Below are 20,003 nucleotides of genomic sequence, written 5' to 3'. Positions count from 1 at the left end.
TCTTTTGAAGTCAGCTGACTTGCAATCAACGTTTAGAGATTTAATTCTACAGTTTGGACACTTTCCTTCGCTTCTAACCAGCTCTAGTGATAAAACTGTCCTTTCCAGCCTCCAAATGTAGCCTTGGATTCAAATCGGACTTCTGACAAAGACTCTTTTGTAGTGAGCAGACTAGAAATACAATTGTAACTAATTATGAGACAATCAAAAATATATATATTTGGATCCTTTATTTTTTCCATCTGACCAACTTCACTGTGAGAATTGCACTTCAGTTATTTGGGTGAATATGTCAAAAAGGCACAGTGCTCCAAGGCGCCAAACTCAAGAATTTTCACCCCTCTCAGTTGCTGAGTTTTCTGATTCCCAATGGAGGTGCGGGATCTACTCACACTTCTGACAAATGCTCTTTTGGAATGACTAGACTAGAAATAGAAATGGAATTAATTATGAGACAACAAATAATATATTTTACATCCTTTATTATGCCATCTGAACAACTTCACTGATAGAATTGCACCTCAACTACTTGCCAGAATATGTCAGAATGGCCGAGTGGTCTAAGGCGCCAGACTCAAACACATCCCCCTTCTCAGTTGCTGAGGTTTCTGGTCTCCAAATGGAGGCGTGGGTTCAAATCCCACTTCTGACAATGGATCTTTTGAAGTCAGCTGACTTGGAATCAACGTTTAGAGAGTAAATTCTACAGTTTGGACACTTTACTTAGCCTCTAACCAACTCTAGTGATGAAACTGTCCTTTCCAGCCTCCAAATTTAGCCTTGGGTTCAAATCTGACTTCTGACAAAGACTCTTTTTAGTGAGCAGACTAGAAATACAATTGTAACTAATTATGAGACAATCAAAAATATATATATTTGGATCCTTTATTTTTTCCATCTGACCAACTTCACTGTGGGAATTGCACTTCAGTTATTTGGGTGAATATGTCAAAAAGGCACAGTGCTCCAAGGCGCCAAACTCAAGAATTTTCACCCCTCTCAGTTGCTGAGTTTTCTGATACCCCAATGGAGGTGCGGGATCTACTCACACTTCTGACAAATGCTCTTTTGGAATGACTAGACTAGAAAATAGAAATGGAATTAATTATGAGACAACAAATAATATATTTTACATCCTTTATTATGCCATCTGAACAACTTCACTGATAGAATTGCACCTCAAACTACTTGCAGAATATGTCAGAATGGCCGAGTGGTCTAAGGCGCCAGACTCAAGACACATCCCCCTTCTCAGTTGCTGAGGTTTCTGGTCTCCAAATGGAGGCGTGGGGTTCAAATCCCACTTCTGACAATGGATCTTTTGAAGTCAACTGACTTGGAATCAACGTTTAGAGAGTAAATTCTACAGTTTGGACACTTTGCATCGCTTCTAACCAGCTCTAGTGATAAAACTGTCCTTTCCAGCCTCCAAATGTAGCCTTGGGTTCAAATCGGACTTCTGACAAAGACTCTTTTGTAGTGAGCAGACTAGAAATATAATTGTAACTAATTATGAGACAATCAAAAATATATATATTTGGATCCTTTATTTTTTCCATCTGACCAACTTCACTGTGAGAATTGCACTTCAGTTATTTGGGTGAATATGTCAAAAAGGCACAGTGCTCCAAGGCGCCAAACTCAAGAATTTTCACCCTTCTCAGTTGCTGAGTTTTCTGATTCCCCAATGGAGGTGCGGGATCTACTCACACTTCTGACAAATGCTCTTTTGGAATGACTAGACTAGAAATAGAAATGGAATTAATTATGAGAACAACAAATAATATATTTTACATCCTTTATTATGACATCTGAAGAACTTCACTGATAGAATTTCACCTCAAACTATTTGCGGAATATGACTAGACTAGAATAGAAATGGAATTAATTATGAGAAAACAAATAATATATTTTACATCCTTTATTATTGACATCTGAAGAACTTCACTGATAGAATTTCACCTCAACTATTTTGCGGAATATGTCAGAATGGCCGAGTGGTCTAAGGCGCCAGACTCAAGACACCATCCCCCTTCTCAGTTGCTGAGGTTTCTGGTCTCCAAATGGAGGCGTGGGTTCAAATCCCACTTCTGACAATGGTTCTTTTGAAGTCAACTGACTTGCAATCAACGTTTAGAGATTTAATTCTACAGTTTGGACACTTTCCTTTGCTTCTAACCAGCTCTAGTGATAAAACTGTCCTTTCCAGCCTCCAAATGTAGCCTTGGATTCAAATCGGACTTCTGACAAAGACTCTTTTGTAGTGAGCAGACTAGAAATACAATTGTAACTAATTATGAGACAATCAAAAATATATATATTTGGATCCTTTATTTTTTCCATCTGACCAACTTCACTGTGAGAATTGCACTTCAGTTATTTGGGTGAATATGTCAAAAAGGCACAGTGCTCCAAGGCGCCAAACTCAAGAATTTTCACCCCTCTCACTTGCTGAGTTTTCTGATTCCCCAATGGAGGTGCGGGATCTACTCACACTTCTGACAAATGCTCTTTTGGAATGACTAGACTAGAAATAGAAATGGAATTAATTATGAGACAACAAATAATATATTTTACATCCTTTATTATGCCATCTGAACAACTTCACTGATAGAATTTGCACCTCAACTACTTGCTGAATGTGTCAGAATCGCCGAGTGGTCTAAGGCGCCAGACTCAAGACACATCCCCTTCTCAGTTGCTGAGGTTTCTGGTCTCCAAATGGAGGCGTGGGTTCAAATCCCACTTCTGACAGTGGTTCTTTTGAAGTCAACTGACTTGCAATCAATGTTTAGAGATTTAATTCTACAGTTTGGACACTTTGCTTCGCTTCTAACCAGCTCTAGTGATAAAACTGTCCTTTCCAGCCTCCAAATGTAGCCTTGGGTTCAAATCTGACTTCTGACAAAGACTCTTTTGTAGTGAGCAGACTAGAAATATAATTGTAACTAATTATGAGACAATCAAAAATATATATATTTGGATCCTTTATTTTTTCCATCTGACCAACTTCACTGTGAGAATTGCACTTCAGTTATTTGGGTGAATATGTCAAAAAGGCACAGTGCTCCAAGGCGCCAAACTCAAGAATTTTCACCCCTCTCAGTTGCTGAGTTTTCTGATTCCCCAATGGAGGTGCGGGATCTACTCACACTTCTGACAAATGCTCTTTTGGAATGACTAGACTAGAAATAGAAATGGAATTAATTATGAGACAACAAATAATATATTTTACATTCTTTATTATGCCATCTGAACAACTTCACTGATAGAATTGCATCTCAATTACTTGTAGAATATGTCAGAATGGCCGAGTGGTCTAAGGCGCCAGACTCAAGACACATCCCCCTTCTCAGTTGCTGAGGTTTCTGGTCTCCAAATGGAGGCGTGGGTTCAAATCCCACTTCTGACACTGGATCTTTTGAAGTCAGCTGACTTGGAATCAACGTTTAGAGAGTAAATTCTACAGTTTGGACACTTTACTTAGCCTCTAACCAACTCTAGTGATGAAACTGTCCTTTCCAGCCTCCAAATGTAGCCTTGTGTTCAAATCTGACTTCTGACAAAGACTCTTTTTTAGTGAGCAGACTAGAAATACAATTGTAACTAATTATGAGACAATCAAAAATATATATATTGGGATCCTTTATTTTTTCCATCTGACCAACTTCACTGTGGGAATTGCACTTCAGTTATTTGGGTGAATATGTCAAAAAGGCACAGTGCTCCTAGGCGCCAAACTCAAGAATTTTCACCCCTCTCAGTTGCTGAGTTTTCTGATACCCCAATGGAGGTGCGGGATCTACTCACACTTCTGACAAATGCTCTTTTGGAATGACTAGACTAGAAATAGAAATGGAATTAATTATGAGACAACAAATAATATATTTTACATCCTTTATTATGCCATCTGAACAACTTCACTGATAGAATTGCACCTCAACTACTTGCAGAATATGTCAGAATGGCCGAGTGGTCTAAGGCGCCAGACTCAAGACACATCCCCCTTCTCAGTTGCTGAGGTTTCTGGTCTCCAAATGGAGGCGTGGGTTCAAATCCCACTTCTGACAATGGATCTTTTGAAGTCAACTGACTTGCAATCAACGTTTAGAGATTTAATTCTACAGTTTGGACACTTTCCTTTGCTTCTAACCAGCTCTAGTGATAAAACTGTCCTTTCCAGCCTCCAAATGTAGCCTTGGATTCAAATCGGACTTCTGACAAAGACTCTTTTGTAGTGAGCAGACTAGAAATACAATTGTAACTAATTATGAGACAATCAAAAATATATATATTTGGATCCTTTATTTTTTCCATCTGACCAACTTCATTGTGAGAATTGCACTTCAGTTATTTGGGTGAATATGTCAAAAAGGCACAGTGCTCCAAGGCGCCAAACTCAAGAATTTTCACCCCTCTCACTTGCTGAGTTTTCTGATTCCCCAATGGAGGTGCGGGATCTACTCACACTTCTGACAAATGCTCTTTTTGAATGACTAGACTAGAAATAGAAATGGAATTAATTATGAGACAACAAATAATATATTTTACATCCTTTATTATGCCATCTGAACAACTTCACTGATAGAATTGCACCTCAACTACTTGCTGAATGTGTCAGAATCGCCGAGTGGTCTAAGGCGCCAGACTCAAGACACATCCCCCTTCTCAGTTGCTGAGGTTTCTGGTCTCCAAATGGAGGCGTGGGTTCAAATCCCACTTCTGACAGTGGTTCTTTTGAAGTCAACTGACTTGCAATCAATGTTTAGAGATTTAATTCTACAGTTTGGACACTTTGCTTCGCTTCTAACCAGCTCTAGTGATAAAACTGTCCTTTCCAGCCTCCAAATGTAGCCTTGGGTTCAAATCTGACTTCTGACAAAGACTCTTTTGTAGTGAGCAGACTAGAAATATAATTGTAACTAATTATGAGACAATCAAAAATATATATATTTGGATCCTTTATTTTTTCCATCTGACCAACTTCACTGTGAGAATTGCACTTCAGTTATTTGGGTGAATATGTCAAAAAGGCACAGTGCTCCAAGGCGCCAAACTCAAGAATTTTCACCCCTCTCAGTTGCTGAGTTTTCTGATTCCCCAATGGAGGTGCGGGATCTACTCACACTTCTGACAAATGCTCTTTTGGAATGACTAGACTAGAAATAGAAATGGAATTAATTATGAGACAACAAATAATATATTTTACATTCTTTATTATGCCATCTGAACAACTTCACTGATAGAATTGCATCTCAATTACTTGTAGAATATGTCAGAATGGCCGAGTGGTCTAAGGCGCCAGACTCAAGACACATCCCCCTTCTCAGTTGCTGAGGTTTCTGGTCTCCAAATGGAGGCGTGGGTTCAAATCCCACTTCTGACACTGGATCTTTTGAAGTCAGCTGTCTTGGAATCAACGTTTAGAGAGTAAATTCTACAGTTTGGACACTTTACTTAGCCTCTAACCAACTCTAGTGATGAAACTGTCCTTTCCAGCCTCCAAATGTAGCCTTGTGTTCAAATCTGACTTCTGACAAAGACTCTTTTTTAGTGAGCAGACTAGAAATACAATTGTAACTAATTATGAGACAATCAAAAATATATATATTGGGATCCTTTATTTTTTCCATCTGACCAACTTCACTGTGGGAATTGCACTTCAGTTATTTGGGTGAATATGTCAAAAAGGCACAGTGCTCCTAGGCGCCAAACTCAAGAATTTTCACCCCTCTCAGTTGCTGAGTTTTCTGATACCCCAATGGAGGTGCGGGATCTACTCACACTTCTGACAAATGCTCTTTTGGAATGACTAGACTAGAAATAGAAATGGAATTAATTATGAGACAACAAATAATATATTTTACATCCTTTATTATGCCATCTGAACAACTTCACTGATAGAATTGCACCTCAACTACTTGCAGAATATGTCAGAATGGCCGAGTGGTCTAAGGCGCCAGACTCAAGACACATCCCCCTTCTCAGTTGCTGAGGTTTCTGGTCTCCAAATGGAGGCGTGGGTTCAAATCCCACTTCTGACAATGGATCTTTTGAAGTCAACTGACTTGGAATCAACGTTTAGAGAGTAAATTCTACAGTTTGGACACTTTGCTTCGCTTCTAACCAGCTCTAGTGATAAAACTGTCCTTTCCAGCCTCCAAATGTAGCCTTGGGTTCAAATCGGACTTCTGACAAAGACTCTTTTGTAGTGAGCAGACTACAAATATAATTGTAACTAATTATGAGACAATCAAAAATATATATATTTGGATCCTTTATTTTTTCCATCTGACCAACTTCACTGTGAGAATTGCACTTCAGTTATTTGGGTGAATATGTCAAAAAGGCACAGTGCTCCAAGGCGCCAAACTCAAGAATTTTCACCCCTCTCAGTTGCTGAGTTTTCTGATTCCCCAATGGAGGTGCGGGATCTACTCACACTTCTGACAAATGCTCTTTTGGAATGACTAGACTAGAAATAGAAATGGAATTAATTATGAGACAACAAATAATATATTTTACATCCTTTATTATGCCATCTGAACAACTTCACTGATAGAATTGCATCTCAATTACTTGTAGAATATGTCAGAATGGCCGAGTGGTCTAAGGCGCCAGACTCAAGACACATCCCCCTTCTCAGTTGCTGAGGTTTCTGGTCTCCAAATGGAGGCGTGGGTTCAAATCCCACTTCTGACAATGGATCTTTTGAAGTCAGCTGACTTGGAATCAACGTTTAGAGAGTAAATTCTACAGTTTGGACACTTTACTTAGCCTCTAACCAACTCTAGTGATGAAACTGTCCTTTCCAGCCTCCAAATGTAGCCTTGTGTTCAAATCTGACTTCTGACAAAGACTCTTTTGTAGTGAGCAGACTAGAAATATAATTGTAACTAATTATGAGACAATCAAAAATATATATATTTGGATCCTTTATTTTTTCCATCTGACCAACTTCACTGTGAGAATTGCACTTCAGTTATTTGGGTGAATATGTCAAAAAGGCACAGTGCTCCAAGGCGCCAAACTCAAGAATTTTCACCCCTCTCAGTTGCTGAGTTTTCTGATTCCCCAATGGAGGTGCGGGATCTACTCACACTTCTGACAAATGCTCTTTTGGAATGACTAGACTAGAAATAGAAATGGAATTAATTATGAGACAACAAATAATATATTTTACATCCTTTATTATGACATCTGAAGAACTTCACTGATAGAATTTCACCTCAACTATTTGCGTAATATGTCAGAATGGCCGAGTGGTCTAAGGCGCCAGACTCAAGACACATCCCCCTTCTCAGTTGCTGAGGTTTCTGGTCTCCAAATGGAGGCGTGGGTTCAAATCCCACTTCTGACAATGGTTCTTTTGAAGTCAACTGACTTGCAATCAACGTTTAGAGATTTAATTCTACAGTTTGGACACTTTCCTTTCGCTTCTAACCAGCTCTAGTGATAAAACTGTCCTTTCCAGCCTTCCAAATGTAGCCTTGGATTCAAATCGGACTTCTGACAAAGACTCTTTTGTAGTGAGCAGACTAGAAATACAATTGTAACTAATTATGAGACAATCAAAAATATATATATTTGGATCCTTTATTTTTTCCATCTGACCAACTTCACTGTGAGAATTGCACTTCAGTTATTTGGGTGAATATGTCAAAAAGGCACAGTGCTCCAAGGCGCCAAACTCAAGAATTTTCACCCCTCTTAGTTGCTGAGTTTTCTGATTCCCCAATGGAGGTGCGGGATCTACTCACACTTCTGACAAATGCTCTTTTGGAATGACTAGACTAGAAATAGAAATGGAATTAATTATGAGACAACAAATAATATATTTTACATCCTTTATTATGCCATCTGAACAACTTCACTGATAGAATTGCATCTCAATTACTTGTAGAATATGTCAGAATGGCCGAGTGGTCTAAGGCCCCAGACTCAAGACACATCCCCCTTCTCAGTTGCTGAGGTTTCTGGTCTCCAAATGGAGGCGTGGGTTCAAATCCCACTTCTGACAATGGATCTTTTGAAGTCAGCTGACTTGGAATCAACGTTTAGAGAGTAAATTCTACAGTTTGGACACTTTACTTAGCCTCTAACCAACTCTAGTGATGAAACTGTCCTTTCCAGCCTCCAAATGTAGCCTTGGGTTCAAATCTGACTTCTGACAAAGACTCTTTTTTAGTGAGCAGACTAGAAATACAATTGTAACTAATTATGAGACAATCAAAAATATATATATTTGGATCCTTTATTTTTTCCATCTGACCAACTTCACTGTGGGAATTGCACTTCAGTTATTTGGGTGAATATGTCAAAAGGGCACAGTGCTCCAAGGCGCCAAACTCAAGAATTTTCACCCCTCTCAGTTGCTGAGTTTTCTGATACCCCAATGGAGGTGCGGGATCTACTCACACTTCTGACAAATGCTCTTTTGGAATGACTAGACTAGAAATAGAAATGGAATTAATTATGAGACAACAAATAATATATTTTACATCCTTTATTATGCCATCTGAACAACTTCACTGATAGAATTGCACCTCAACTACTTGCAGAATATGTCAGAATGGCCGAGTGGTCTAAGGCGCCAGACTCAAGACACATCCCCCTTCTCAGTTGCTGAGGTTTCTGGTCTCCAAATGGAGGCGTGGGTTCAAATCCCACTTCTGACAATGGATCTTTTGAAGTCAGCTGACTTGGAATCAACGTTTAGAGAGTAAATTCTACAGTTTGGACACTTTACTTAGCCTCTAACCAACTCTAGTGATGAAACTGTCCTTTCCAGCCTCCAAATGTAGCCTTGGGTTCAAATCTGACTTCTGACAAAGACTCTTTTTTAGTGAGCAGACTAGAAATACAATTGTAACTAATTATGAGACAATCAAAAATATATATATTTGGATCCTTTATTTTTTCCATCTGACCAACTTCACTGTGGGAATTGCACTTCAGTTATTTGGGTGAATATGTCAAAAAGGCACAGTGCTCCAAGGCGCCAAACTCAAGAATTTTCACCCTTCTCAGTTGCTGAGTTTTCTGATACCCCAATGGAGGTGCGGGATCTACTCACACTTCTGACAAATGCTCTTTTGGAATGACTAGACTAGAAATAGAAATGGAATTAATTATGAGACAACAAATAATATATTTTACATCCTTTATTATGCCATCTGAACAACTTCACTGATAGAATTGCACCTCAACTACTTGCAGAATATGTCAGAATGGCCGAGTGGTCTAAGGCGCCATACTCAAGACACATCCCCCTTCTCAGTTGCTGAGGTTTCTGGTCTCCAAATGGAGGCGTGGGTTCAAATCCCACTTCTGACAATGGATCTTTTGAAGTCAGCTGACTTGGAATCAACGTTTAGAGAGTAAATTCTACAGTTTGGACACTTTACTTAGCCTCTAACCAACTCTAGTGATGAAACTGTCCTTTCCAGCCTCCAAATGTAGCCTTGGGTTCAAATCTGACTTCTGACAAAGACTCTTTTTTAGTGAGCAGACTAGAAATACAATTGTAACTAATTATGAGACAATCAAAAATATATATATTTGGATCCTTTATTTTTTCCATCTGACCAACTTCACTGTGGGAATTGCACTTCAGTTATTTGGGTGAATATGTCAAAAAGGCACAGTGCTCCAAGGCGCCAAACTCAAGAATTTTCACCCCTCTCAGTTGCTGAGTTTTCTGATACCCCAATGGAGGTGCGGGATCTACTCACACTTCTGACAAATGCTCTTTTGGAATGACTAGACTAGAAATAGAAATGGAATTAATTATGAGACAACAAATAATATATTTTACATCCTTTATTATGCCATCTGAACAACTTCACTGATAGAATTGCACCTCAACTACTTGCAGAATATGTCAGAATGGCCGAGTGGTCTAAGGCGCCAGACTCAAGACACATCCCCCTTCTCAGTTGCTGAGGTTTCTGGTCTCCAAATGGAGGCGTGGGTTCAAATCCCACTTCTGACAATGGATCTTTTGAAGTCAACTGACTTGGAATCAACGTTTAGAGAGTAAATTCTACAGTTTGGACACTTTGCTTAGCTTCTAACCAGCTCTAGTGATAAAACTGTCCTTTCCAGCCTCCAAATGTAGCCTTGGGTTCAAATCGGACTTCTGACAAAGACTCTTTTGTAGTGAGCAGACTAGAAATATAATTGTAACTAATTATGAGACAATCAAAAATATATATATTTGGATCCTTTATTTTTTCCATCTGACCAACTTCACTGTGAGAATTGCACTTCAGTTATTTGGGTGAATATGTCAAAAAGGCACAGTGCTCCAAGGCGCCAAACTCAAGAATTTTCACCCTTCTCAGTTGCTGAGTTTTCTGATTCCCCAATGGAGGTGCGGGATCTACTCACACTTCTGACAAATGCTCTTTTGGAATGACTAGACTAGAAATAGAAATGGAATTAATTATGAGACAACAAATAATATATTTTACATCCTTTATTATGACATCTGAAGAACTTCACTGATAGAATTTCACCTCAACTATTTGCGGAATATGACTAGACTAGAAATAGAAATGGAATTAATTATGAGAAAACAAATAATATATTTTACATCCTTTATTATGACATCTGAAGAACTTCACTGATAGAATTTCACCTCAACTATTTGCGGAATATGTCAGAATGGCCGAGTGGTCTAAGGCGCCAGACTCAAGACACATCCCCCTTCTCAGTTGCTGAGGTTTCTGGTCTCCAAATGGAGGCGTGGGTTCAAATCCCACTTCTGACAATGGTTCTTTTGAAGTCAACTGACTTGCAATCAACGTTTAGAGATTTAATTCTACAGTTTGGACACTTTCCTTTGCTTCTAACCAGCTCTAGTGATAAAACTGTCCTTTCCAGCCTCCAAATGTAGCCTTGGATTCAAATCGGACTTCTGACAAAGACTCTTTTGTAGTGAGCAGACTAGAAATACAATTGTAACTAATTATGAGACAATCAAAAATATATATATTTGGATCCTTTATTTTTTCCATCTGACCAACTTCACTGTGAGAATTGCACTTCAGTTATTTGGGTGAATATGTCAAAAAGGCACAGTGCTCCAAGGCGCCAAACTCAAGAATTTTCACCCCTCTCACTTGCTGAGTTTTCTGATTCCCCAATGGAGGTGCGGGATCTACTCACACTTCTGACAAATGCTCTTTTGGAATGACTAGACTAGAAATAGAAATGGAATTAATTATGAGACAACAAATAATATATTTTACATCCTTTATTATGCCATCTGAACAACTTCACTGATAGAATTGCACCTCAACTACTTGCTGAATGTGTCAGAATCGCCGAGTGGTCTAAGGCGCCAGACTCAAGACACATCCCCCTTCTCAGTTGCTGAGGTTTCTGGTCTCCAAATGGAGGCGTGGGTTCAAATCCCACTTCTGACAGTGGTTCTTTTGAAGTCAACTGACTTGCAATCAATGTTTAGAGATTTAATTCTACAGTTTGGACACTTTGCTTCGCTTCTAACCAGGGGGCTGTTCCATAAACCAAGATTAGAGTATAAGCCAGGCTTATTTCGGTTAGTCAGGCTTATTTTTGGTAGATTCGGTTTCATAAATCAAACTTAAAAAAGTTCAAACTCAGTTCCCCCGGCAACTTATGCTGGCAAATTAACCTGGTCCGGGGCAGGCTAACTGTCAGGCTAAGTCTGAGTTCAGACTTAACGAGCATACTATTTATACTCACCTGCTGGTATTTCGATGTCATTTTATTTTACTTAACCACTATTAATATATTTTTTTTAAATATAAATAAATAAATAAGGAAATGGACTTTACTAATAAATGTAAGAAATTATAAGGTATAAATACACTAAGAAATGTTCAAAACTTGTGTTTAATTGGTGAGTTTGGTTAATGAGTTTGGTAATTAATTAAAAGTATATAAATAGGGAGCTGAACTCGTCTCCAAACTTAATCATGGCATGTCCTTTCATAGAAGAGGTGGTGGATGAAGGAGCTATAGTCTTGCGGAGGGCATTTCAAAGAGAGAGAACTTTCAGAGACAGGTCAGACCCATTGGCTTTTAATGACAGCTACCTGTATGAGCGATATAGGTTCTCAAGAGATGGGATTGCATATATTTGTAGATTACTAAGCCCATACATTGCAAATAATACACGCCGCAACAGAGCGCTCACAGTCCCACAGATGGTGTGCATTGCACTTCGCTTTTTTGCCAGTGGAACATTTTTGTACACAGTTGGAGATGCAGAGAATATCAGCAAAGCATCAGTTTGCCGCTCTGTACGAACTGTGTACCTTTCTTTAAAAAGACTACTCAATGTGTTCATCACATTCCCTGGCCACAAAGCTATTCGTACCATTAAACATGCCTTTTATGGAATAGCTGGTAAGTTCAAATAACTATAAAACATGGAAATATTTCTTGACTGTTGATTTTACATGGGAAAATTTAAAAAAAATAATTTTCCTAGGTTTCCCAAATGTTATCGGTGCATTGGACTGCACCCATGTGCGTATTAAGTGTCCGTCTGGTCCACATGAAGCGGACTTTGTGAATAGGAAATCAGTACACAGCATCAATGTACAGGTACGGTCCCACTGAGATGATATTGAAGGCTATGCTCTAGCACTGAGTGTTCTGTACTAAGCTGGGCACCAGTGTTTAGTTCATTGCAATTCAAATGTAGTGACCTACAGGTTTAAATTTATTTTAGATGATTAGTGATGCAGATTGCATCATCACAAATGTAGAGGCCAAATGGCCAGGCTCTGTGCATGACTCCAGAATCTTTAGAGCCTCATCTCTCTACCAGCAACTAGCAAGAGGTATGCTAGTAATCACTTAAATCGCAAAAAGTCTTATAAAAAGAAAAAAAAAAAACATTATATATCTATATATTCATTCTGTCTATGCAGGAGAATTCTCAGGAGTTTTGCTGGGAGACAAGGGATACCCATGCCTGCCTTACCTCTTGACTCCCTATCAGGAGCCCCAGACAGAGGCACAGCACCGCTACAACATTGCCCATGCACGCACAAGAGGTCGTATAGAGATGGCATTTGGGCTGATAAAGTCAAGGTTTCAGTGCCTGAAGCACCTCAGAGTGACTCCACCTAGGGCATGTGACATTGTAGTTGCTTGTGTAGTGCTCCATGACATTGCTTGTCTGAGGAGAGAGAGGCAACCAAGGATTGCTGAAGAGGAAGACTGGGGCAATGAGGCAGTATTGGAAGAAAATGAAACCGGCAGACTTATACGAGACACATATGCAAATAATTATTTTGCTTAATATGATCTAAACCATGTGTAGCCTTTAAAATGTTCCACTGGCCCCTCAACTTTCTCCTTAGTTGAACAAACACACAGAAGTCAAAGTATATAATGTGATTTGTCTTTATTCAGATTGAATCAGCCTGTTAGGGGTGAAAACACAAATAAATGTTGTGGAAAGTGATCAAAAAGGGCTTTTTTTTTTTCTTTTCCTTTTTTAAAAATGGTAGTTCTACTTGCATTTTTCTGTAGCTGTTGAATTTCCAGCTCCAACTTCCTCATCTTCAGTTTTTTATACTGGATGTCGATATCAATCACTTCCATTTGTTTAAGGAGGTAGCGTTTATACACTCCTTTTATGTTTTCTGGGTTCTGTAGCAACATAGATTTAAGTTATTTCATTGAATACTCTTGTCACATTGTTTTCATTTCTTAATACTCACTTTGTCACATGTTGTCCCAGACTGAGAGGGCTCTAGAACAGTGTCAGCATCCTGAAAACACATTATGATCATTTTATCACACAAGTACACTTTTTATATTCAATAAAGTATCACATGGAACCTGTGTCTACCTCAGGCCTCCTTGAACATACAGACACAGTCTCCTCATCCTCCTCAACTCCCATCACTTCTCCCTGTGACCACGGATTAAACTCAGTTAAAATCATTAGCTTACATGTCTTATTTAAAAGGTCTCATACTCACAGGCAACATGATGTCTGGTGGATCCATACAGCATACAGAATCTTGATAGAAAAAAATATATATTTTTTTTTACCAAAATGCACCATTACAGTAGCACAAGTACTTCTACGTGACATTACTGCTATGATGTACTTAGGTTTACAATGCCTAAGGAAGGAGGAAATCAGTTAGTCAGGAAGGAATAATGCGAATAAAACACACACACCTTTTATATACTCACTACTTATACTACGTGATATAATTTTAGATGATGTCCCCCCCTCTATTCCCTCAAGGACGGGCCTCCCTTTATTAATTTCCAAAGCCAGCTCCTCTGCAGGAGTGAAGCTGGCTGGTGGTGGCCCTCCCCCAGTGCCAGCAACCTCAGTCTTCTTTTTGGTCGCTGCAATTAAAAAAAAAAATACATAAAAAAAAAAAACCCTGAATAGTTGTAACTTCAAGCTGGCATTGATTACATATATACATCCCATTAGATTTACTTACCATTCTGAACTATATTTTTATATTTTATTTTCACCTGCTGCCAGGTTCTTTTTCCTTCACTTAAGTTGCTGCTGCATGAAAGCAATTAACATTACTGTTATTCACACACAAACTTTGCAATGTATTGTGACACACATTCAATGTTGATAAATTATTTTAAATAGCTTACACCGCTACTTACGCATTGAGACGATCAGCAATTTCCTGCCAACCTTTCTCTCTTGCTTTATTTATTGCCGCTGTATTGCCTTTTTTGGTGATGACATCTTTAAATTCTTCATATGTTTCCAATAGCAAACGCTGTTCCGTTGCCGTGAACATCGCTGCTCTATCTTTTCCTTTTGTTGCCATGGTAGCCCACAGTAAATCGATTGACCCATGCTCGACTTTTCAGGACTTTTAAACAATGGCGTGCACGCGCAATTATCTAGACTATTTAAACCTGACTCAAATTAGTAAAATCACATGATCCTCAACTTACTGTTATGGAACCAATTTAAGCGCGGATGTTTAGCTCGGCTCATTCAAGTCAGGTTTTGGACTTTATTCCCCGCTTTTCTAAGCTGCTTTTATGGAACAGCCCCCAGCTCTAGTGATAAAACTGTCCTTTCCAGCCTCCAAATGTAGCCTTGGGTTCAAATCTGACTTCTGACAAAGACTCTTTTGTAGTGAGCAGACTAGAAATATAATTGTAACTAATTATGAGACAATCAAAAATATATATATTTGGATCCTTTATTTTTTCCATCTGACCAACTTCACTGTGAGAATTGCACTTCAGTTATTTGGGTGAATATGTCAAAAAGGCACAGTGCTCCAAGGCGCCAAACTCAAGAATTTTCACCCCTCTCAGTTGCTGAGTTTTCTGATTCCCCAATGGAGGTGCGGGATCTACTCACACTTCTGACAAATGCTCTTTTGGAATGACTAGACTAGAAATAGAAATGGAATTAATTATGAGACAACAAATAATATATTTTACATCCTTTATTATGCCATCTGAACAACTTCACTGATAGAATTGCATCTCAATTACTTGTAGAATATGTCAGAATGGCCGAGTGGTCTAAGGCGCCAGACTCAAGACACATCCCCCTTCTCAGTTGCTGAGGTTTCTGGTCTCCAAATGGAGGCGTGGGTTCAAATCCCACTTCTGACAATGGATCTTTTGAAGTCAGCTGACTTGGAATCAACGTTTAGAGAGTAAATTCTACAGTTTGGACACTTTACTTAGCCTCTAACCAACTCTAGTGATGAAACTGTCCTTTCCAGCCTCCAAATGTAGCCTTGGGTTCAAATCTGACTTCTGACAAAGACTCTTTTTTAGTGAGCAGACTAGAAATACAATTGTAACTAATTATGAGACAATCAAAAATATATATATTTGGATCCTTTATTTTTTCCATCTGACCAACTTCACTGTGGGAATTGCACTTCAGTTATTTGGGTGAATATGTCAAAAAGGCACAGTGCTCCAAGGCGCCAAACTCAAGAATTTTCACCCCTCTCAGTTGCTGAGTTTTCTGATACCCCAATGGAGGTGCGGGATCTACTCACACTTCTGACAAATGCTCTTTTGGAATGACTAGACTAGAAATAGAAATGGAATTAATTATGAGACAACAAATAATATATTTTACATCCTTTATTATGCCATCTGAACAACTTCACTGATAGAATTGCACCTCAACTACTTGCAGAATATGTCAGAATGGCCGAGTGGTCTAAGGCGCCAGACTCAAGACACATCCCCCTTCTCAGTTGCTGAGGTTTCTGGTCTCCAAATGGAGGCGTGGGTTCAAATCCCACTTCTGACAATGGATCTTTTGAAGTCAGCTGACTTGGAATCAACGTTTAGAGAGTAAATTCTACAGTTTGGACACTTTACTTAGCCTCTAACCAACTCTAGTGATGAAACTGTCCTTTCCAGCCTCCAAATGTAGCCTTGGGTTCAAATCTGACTTCTGACAAAGACTCTTTTTTAGTGAGCAGACTAGAAATACAATTGTAACTAATTATGAGACAATCAAAAATATATATATTTGGATCCTTTATTTTTTCCATCTGACCAACTTCACTGTGGGAATTGCACTTCAGTTATTTGGGTGAATATGTCAAAAAGGCACAGTGCTCCAAGGCGCCAAACTCAAGAATTTTCACCCCTCTCAGTTGCTGAGTTTTCTGATACCCCAATGGAGGTGCGGGATCTACTCACACTTCTGACAAATGCTCTTTTGGAATGACTAGACTAGAAATAGAAATGGAATTAATTATGAGACAACAAATAATATATTTTACATCCTTTATTATGCCATCTGAACAACTTCACTGATAGAATTGCACCTCAACTACTTGCAGAATATGTCAGAATGGCCGAGTGGTCTAAGGCGCCAGACTCAAGACACATCCCCCTTCTCAGTTGCTGAGGTTTCTGGTCTCCAAATGGAGGCGTGGGTTCAAATCCCACTTCTGACAATGGATCTTTTGAAGTCAGCTGACTTGGAATCAACGTTTAGAGAGTAAATTCTACAGTTTGGACACTTTACTTAGCCTCTAACCAACTCTAGTGATGAAACTGGGGAAGTTGTGGCCAAATGGTTAGAGGGTTGGACTCCCAATCGAAGGGTTGTGGGTTCTAGTCTCGGGCCGGACGGAATTGTGGGTGGGGGTAGTGCATGTACAGTTCTCTCTCCACTTCAATACCACGACTTAGGTGCCCTTGAGCAAGGCATCGAACCCCAACTGCTCCCGGGCGCCGCAGCATAAATGGCTGCCACTGCTCCGGGGTGTGTGCTGTGTGTGTGCATTTCGGATGGGTTAAATGCAGAGCACAAATTCTGAGTATGGGTCACCATACTTGGCTGAATGTGTTCACTTCACTTTCACTTTCACTTCTAACCACTTCAGTTATTTGGTGAATATGTCAAAAAGGCACAGTGCTCCAAGGCGCCAAACTCAAGAATTTTCACCCTTCTCAGTTGCTGAGTTTTCTGATTCCCAATGGAGGTGCGGGATCTACTCACACTTCTGACAAATGCTCTTTTGGAATGACTAGACTAGAAATAGAAATGGAATTAATTATGAGACAACAAATATGAATCAGAATCAGAATCAGAATGAGCTTTATTGCCAGGTATGTACACATACGAGGAATTTGTTTTCGTGACAGAAGCTCCGCAGTACAACAGAATGACAGCGACAGAACATAAAACACATAATAAAGAATAAAAAATACAAATAAGTAGAGAGTGAATAACAATATACAAATGACAATTGTAGGCAAGTATATTACAAAATGAAGTTATGTATGTACATATATATTGTGTGCAAAATTTAAGTGTATACTAAGTATGTGTGTTAGATAAATAAAGTGTGTGTGTATATAAATATAAAGTGTAGTGTGTCCGCCGTTATTAAAAGCTGTTCATAAGATGGATTGCCTGAGGGAAGAAACTGGTCCTGTGTCTGGTCGTTCTAGTGCTCAGTGCTCTGTAGCGTCGACCAGATGGCAACAGTTCAAAGAGGGAGTGTGCTGGATGTGAGGGGTCCAGAGTGATTTTGACAGCCCTTTTTCTCACTCTGGATGAGTACAGTTCTTGAATAGATGGGAGGGTTGAACCGATGATTCGCTCAGCAGTCCGGACTACCCTCTGTAGTCTTCTGAGGTCAGATTTAGAAGCTGAGCTGAACCAGACAGTTACTGAAGTGCAGAGGATGGATTCAATGATGGTGGAGTAGAACTGTTTCAGCAGCTCCTGTGGCAGGTTAAACTTCCTCAGCTGGCGGAGAAAGTACAACCTCTGCTGGGCCTTTTTCACAATGGAGTCAATGTGAATGTCCCACTTCAGGTCCTGAGAGATAGAGGTGCCCAGGAACCTGAATGACTCCACTGCAGTCACAGTGCTGTTCATGATGGTGAGTGGGGGGAGTGCAGGGGGGTCTCTCCTGAAGTCCACGATCATCTCCACTGTTTTGAGGGTGTTAAGCTCCAGGTTGTTGAGACTGCACCAGACAGCCAGCTCTTTTACCTCCTGTCTGTAAGCAGACTCGTCACCGTCCTGAATGAGGCCGATGAGTGTGGTGTCATCTGCAAACTTCAGGAGCTTGACAGAGGGGTCCTTAGACGTGCAATCATTAGTGTACAGGGAGAAGAGCAGTGGGGAGAGAACACAGCCCTGGGGAGCTCCGGTGCTGATTGTACGGGTGCTGGATGTGTATTTTCCCAGCCTCACTAGCTGCTGCCTGTCTGTCAGGAAGCTGTTGATCCACTGACAGACGGAGGTGGGCACGGAGAGCTGATTTAGTTTGGGCAGGAGGAGGTTTGGGATGATCGTGTTGAAGGCCGAGCTGAAGTCCACAAACAGGATCCTCACATAAGTCCCCGGTCTGTCTAGGTGTTGCAGAACATAATGCAGTCCAATGTTTACTGCATCGTCCACAGACCTGTTTGCTCTGTAGGCAAACTGAAGAGGATCCAGCAAGGGTCCAGTGATGTCCTTCAGGTGGGCCAGCACCAGTTTTTCAAATGACTTCATGACTACAGACGTTAGAGCCACAGGCCTGTAGTCATTTAGTCCTGTAATTTTTGGGTTTCTTAGGGATGGGGATGATGGTGGAACGTTTGAGGCATGAAGGGACTTCGCACAGCTCCAGCGATCTGTTGAAGATCTGTGTGAAGATGGGGGCCAGCTGGTCAGCACAGGATTTCAGACAGGCTGGTGTAACACAATCTGGGCCTGGTGCTTTTTTCCTTTTCTGCTTCCGGAAGACCTGGCGCACCGCATCCTCGCTGATCTGAATTGCAGGTGTGGGGGAGAGGGGGGATGCAGGAGGTGAGAATGGTGAGAGTGCTTGATTGGAGAGGTGTTCAGGATGGGTTGCAGGATATTTGCGGAATATGTCAGAATGGCCGAGTGGTCTAAGGCGCCAGACTCAAGACACATCCCCCTTCTCAGTTGCTGAGGTTTCTGGTCTCCAAATGGAGGCGTGGGTTCAAATCCCACTTCTGACAATGGTTCTTTTGAAGTCAACTGACTTGCAATCAACGTTTAGAGATTTAATTCTACAGTTTGGACACTTTCCTTCGCTTCTAACCAGCTCTAGTGATAAAACTGTCCTTTCCAGCCTCCAAATGTAGCCTTGGATTCAAATCGGACTTCTGACAAAGACTCTTTTGTAGTGAGCAGACTAGAAATACAATTGTAACTAATTATGAGACAATCAAAAATATATATATTTGGATCCTTTATTTTTTCCATCTGACCAACTTCACTGTGAGAATTGCACTTCAGTTATTTGGGTGAATATGTCAAAAAGGCACAGTGCTCCAAGGCGCCAAACTCAAGAATTTTCACCCCTCTCAGTTGCTGAGTTTTCTGATTCCCCAATGGAGGTGCAGGATCTACTCACACTTCTGACAAATGCTCTTTTGGATGACTAGACTAGAAATAGAAATGGAATTAATTATGAGACAACAAATAATATATTTTACATCCTTTATTATGACATCTTAAAACTTCACTGATAGAA

At 40.0% G+C, this 20,003-nt stretch overlaps 2 protein-coding genes and 20 non-coding genes across 23 annotated transcripts; 21 read left to right on the top strand and 1 right to left on the bottom strand.

The window, feature by feature from the left end:
* The first annotated feature begins 541 nt into the window (after window positions 1-541).
* On the top strand, window positions 542-652 carry trnal-caa (transfer RNA leucine (anticodon CAA)). The gene is made up of 2 exons: window positions 542-579; window positions 607-652. It is a non-coding gene; the product is annotated as a tRNA-Leu (tRNA).
* Window positions 653-1,983: 1,331 nt separating this feature from the next.
* Window positions 1,984-2,096, top strand: trnal-caa (transfer RNA leucine (anticodon CAA)). The gene is made up of 2 exons: window positions 1,984-2,021; window positions 2,051-2,096. It is a non-coding gene; the product is annotated as a tRNA-Leu (tRNA).
* Window positions 2,097-2,643: 547 nt separating this feature from the next.
* On the top strand, window positions 2,644-2,754 carry trnal-caa (transfer RNA leucine (anticodon CAA)). The gene is made up of 2 exons: window positions 2,644-2,681; window positions 2,709-2,754. It is a non-coding gene; the product is annotated as a tRNA-Leu (tRNA).
* Window positions 2,755-3,300: 546 nt separating this feature from the next.
* Window positions 3,301-3,412, top strand: trnal-caa (transfer RNA leucine (anticodon CAA)). Its single transcript has 2 exons — window positions 3,301-3,338; window positions 3,367-3,412. It is a non-coding gene; the product is annotated as a tRNA-Leu (tRNA).
* A 546-nt stretch (window positions 3,413-3,958) lies between these two features.
* Window positions 3,959-4,070, top strand: trnal-caa (transfer RNA leucine (anticodon CAA)). The gene is made up of 2 exons: window positions 3,959-3,996; window positions 4,025-4,070. It is a non-coding gene; the product is annotated as a tRNA-Leu (tRNA).
* A 546-nt stretch (window positions 4,071-4,616) lies between these two features.
* On the top strand, window positions 4,617-4,728 carry trnal-caa (transfer RNA leucine (anticodon CAA)). Its single transcript has 2 exons — window positions 4,617-4,654; window positions 4,683-4,728. It is a non-coding gene; the product is annotated as a tRNA-Leu (tRNA).
* A 546-nt stretch (window positions 4,729-5,274) lies between these two features.
* On the top strand, window positions 5,275-5,386 carry trnal-caa (transfer RNA leucine (anticodon CAA)). Its single transcript has 2 exons — window positions 5,275-5,312; window positions 5,341-5,386. It is a non-coding gene; the product is annotated as a tRNA-Leu (tRNA).
* A 546-nt stretch (window positions 5,387-5,932) lies between these two features.
* trnal-caa (transfer RNA leucine (anticodon CAA)) lies at window positions 5,933-6,044 on the top strand. The gene is made up of 2 exons: window positions 5,933-5,970; window positions 5,999-6,044. It is a non-coding gene; the product is annotated as a tRNA-Leu (tRNA).
* Window positions 6,045-6,590: 546 nt separating this feature from the next.
* trnal-caa (transfer RNA leucine (anticodon CAA)) lies at window positions 6,591-6,702 on the top strand. The gene is made up of 2 exons: window positions 6,591-6,628; window positions 6,657-6,702. It is a non-coding gene; the product is annotated as a tRNA-Leu (tRNA).
* A 546-nt stretch (window positions 6,703-7,248) lies between these two features.
* On the top strand, window positions 7,249-7,360 carry trnal-caa (transfer RNA leucine (anticodon CAA)). Its single transcript has 2 exons — window positions 7,249-7,286; window positions 7,315-7,360. It is a non-coding gene; the product is annotated as a tRNA-Leu (tRNA).
* Window positions 7,361-7,908: 548 nt separating this feature from the next.
* trnal-caa (transfer RNA leucine (anticodon CAA)) lies at window positions 7,909-8,020 on the top strand. Its single transcript has 2 exons — window positions 7,909-7,946; window positions 7,975-8,020. It is a non-coding gene; the product is annotated as a tRNA-Leu (tRNA).
* Window positions 8,021-8,566: 546 nt separating this feature from the next.
* Window positions 8,567-8,678, top strand: trnal-caa (transfer RNA leucine (anticodon CAA)). Its single transcript has 2 exons — window positions 8,567-8,604; window positions 8,633-8,678. It is a non-coding gene; the product is annotated as a tRNA-Leu (tRNA).
* Window positions 8,679-9,224: 546 nt separating this feature from the next.
* On the top strand, window positions 9,225-9,336 carry trnal-caa (transfer RNA leucine (anticodon CAA)). Its single transcript has 2 exons — window positions 9,225-9,262; window positions 9,302-9,336. It is a non-coding gene; the product is annotated as a tRNA-Leu (tRNA).
* A 546-nt stretch (window positions 9,337-9,882) lies between these two features.
* On the top strand, window positions 9,883-9,994 carry trnal-caa (transfer RNA leucine (anticodon CAA)). Its single transcript has 2 exons — window positions 9,883-9,920; window positions 9,949-9,994. It is a non-coding gene; the product is annotated as a tRNA-Leu (tRNA).
* Window positions 9,995-10,662: 668 nt separating this feature from the next.
* trnal-caa (transfer RNA leucine (anticodon CAA)) lies at window positions 10,663-10,774 on the top strand. Its single transcript has 2 exons — window positions 10,663-10,700; window positions 10,729-10,774. It is a non-coding gene; the product is annotated as a tRNA-Leu (tRNA).
* Window positions 10,775-11,320: 546 nt separating this feature from the next.
* Window positions 11,321-11,432, top strand: trnal-caa (transfer RNA leucine (anticodon CAA)). Its single transcript has 2 exons — window positions 11,321-11,358; window positions 11,387-11,432. It is a non-coding gene; the product is annotated as a tRNA-Leu (tRNA).
* A 466-nt stretch (window positions 11,433-11,898) lies between these two features.
* Window positions 11,899-13,337, top strand: LOC113073725 (putative nuclease HARBI1). The gene is made up of 4 exons (XM_026246509.1): window positions 11,899-12,399; window positions 12,485-12,600; window positions 12,728-12,839; window positions 12,930-13,337. Exons 1-4 carry the CDS (start codon window positions 11,967-11,969, stop codon window positions 13,301-13,303), a joined length of 1,035 nt encoding a protein of 344 aa, XP_026102294.1. The 5' UTR covers window positions 11,899-11,966; the 3' UTR covers window positions 13,304-13,337.
* Window positions 13,338-13,418: 81 nt separating this feature from the next.
* On the bottom strand, window positions 13,419-15,014 carry LOC113073726 (uncharacterized). Of its 2 annotated transcripts, none has more exons than XM_026246510.1 (7): window positions 14,656-15,014; window positions 14,475-14,545; window positions 14,197-14,373; window positions 13,992-14,032; window positions 13,859-13,921; window positions 13,728-13,778; window positions 13,419-13,656 (listed from the first exon to the last, which is right to left on the bottom strand). In XM_026246510.1, the coding sequence occupies exons 1-7, from the start codon at window positions 14,823-14,825 to the stop codon at window positions 13,423-13,425; spliced, it is 807 nt and encodes a 268-aa protein (XP_026102295.1). In that variant the 5' UTR covers window positions 14,826-15,014; the 3' UTR covers window positions 13,419-13,422. The 2 variants fall into 2 exon arrangements, with proteins under 2 accessions (XP_026102295.1, XP_026102296.1); XM_026246511.1 differs by having other exon boundaries at window positions 14,475-14,542.
* A 507-nt stretch (window positions 15,015-15,521) lies between these two features.
* On the top strand, window positions 15,522-15,633 carry trnal-caa (transfer RNA leucine (anticodon CAA)). The gene is made up of 2 exons: window positions 15,522-15,559; window positions 15,588-15,633. It is a non-coding gene; the product is annotated as a tRNA-Leu (tRNA).
* Window positions 15,634-16,179: 546 nt separating this feature from the next.
* trnal-caa (transfer RNA leucine (anticodon CAA)) lies at window positions 16,180-16,291 on the top strand. The gene is made up of 2 exons: window positions 16,180-16,217; window positions 16,246-16,291. It is a non-coding gene; the product is annotated as a tRNA-Leu (tRNA).
* Window positions 16,292-16,837: 546 nt separating this feature from the next.
* trnal-caa (transfer RNA leucine (anticodon CAA)) lies at window positions 16,838-16,949 on the top strand. Its single transcript has 2 exons — window positions 16,838-16,875; window positions 16,904-16,949. It is a non-coding gene; the product is annotated as a tRNA-Leu (tRNA).
* Window positions 16,950-19,373: 2,424 nt separating this feature from the next.
* Window positions 19,374-19,485, top strand: trnal-caa (transfer RNA leucine (anticodon CAA)). The gene is made up of 2 exons: window positions 19,374-19,411; window positions 19,440-19,485. It is a non-coding gene; the product is annotated as a tRNA-Leu (tRNA).
* Window positions 19,486-20,003: the final 518 nt, after the last annotated feature.

Source organism: Carassius auratus, unplaced genomic scaffold, assembly GCF_003368295.1.
Source record: "Carassius auratus strain Wakin unplaced genomic scaffold, ASM336829v1 scaf_tig00012836, whole genome shotgun sequence".
NCBI classification, from domain to species: Eukaryota; Metazoa; Chordata; class Actinopteri; order Cypriniformes; family Cyprinidae; genus Carassius; species Carassius auratus.
The sequence above is the reverse complement of the archived record's forward strand: the minus strand, read 5'-3'. Positions and strand labels throughout refer to the sequence as shown.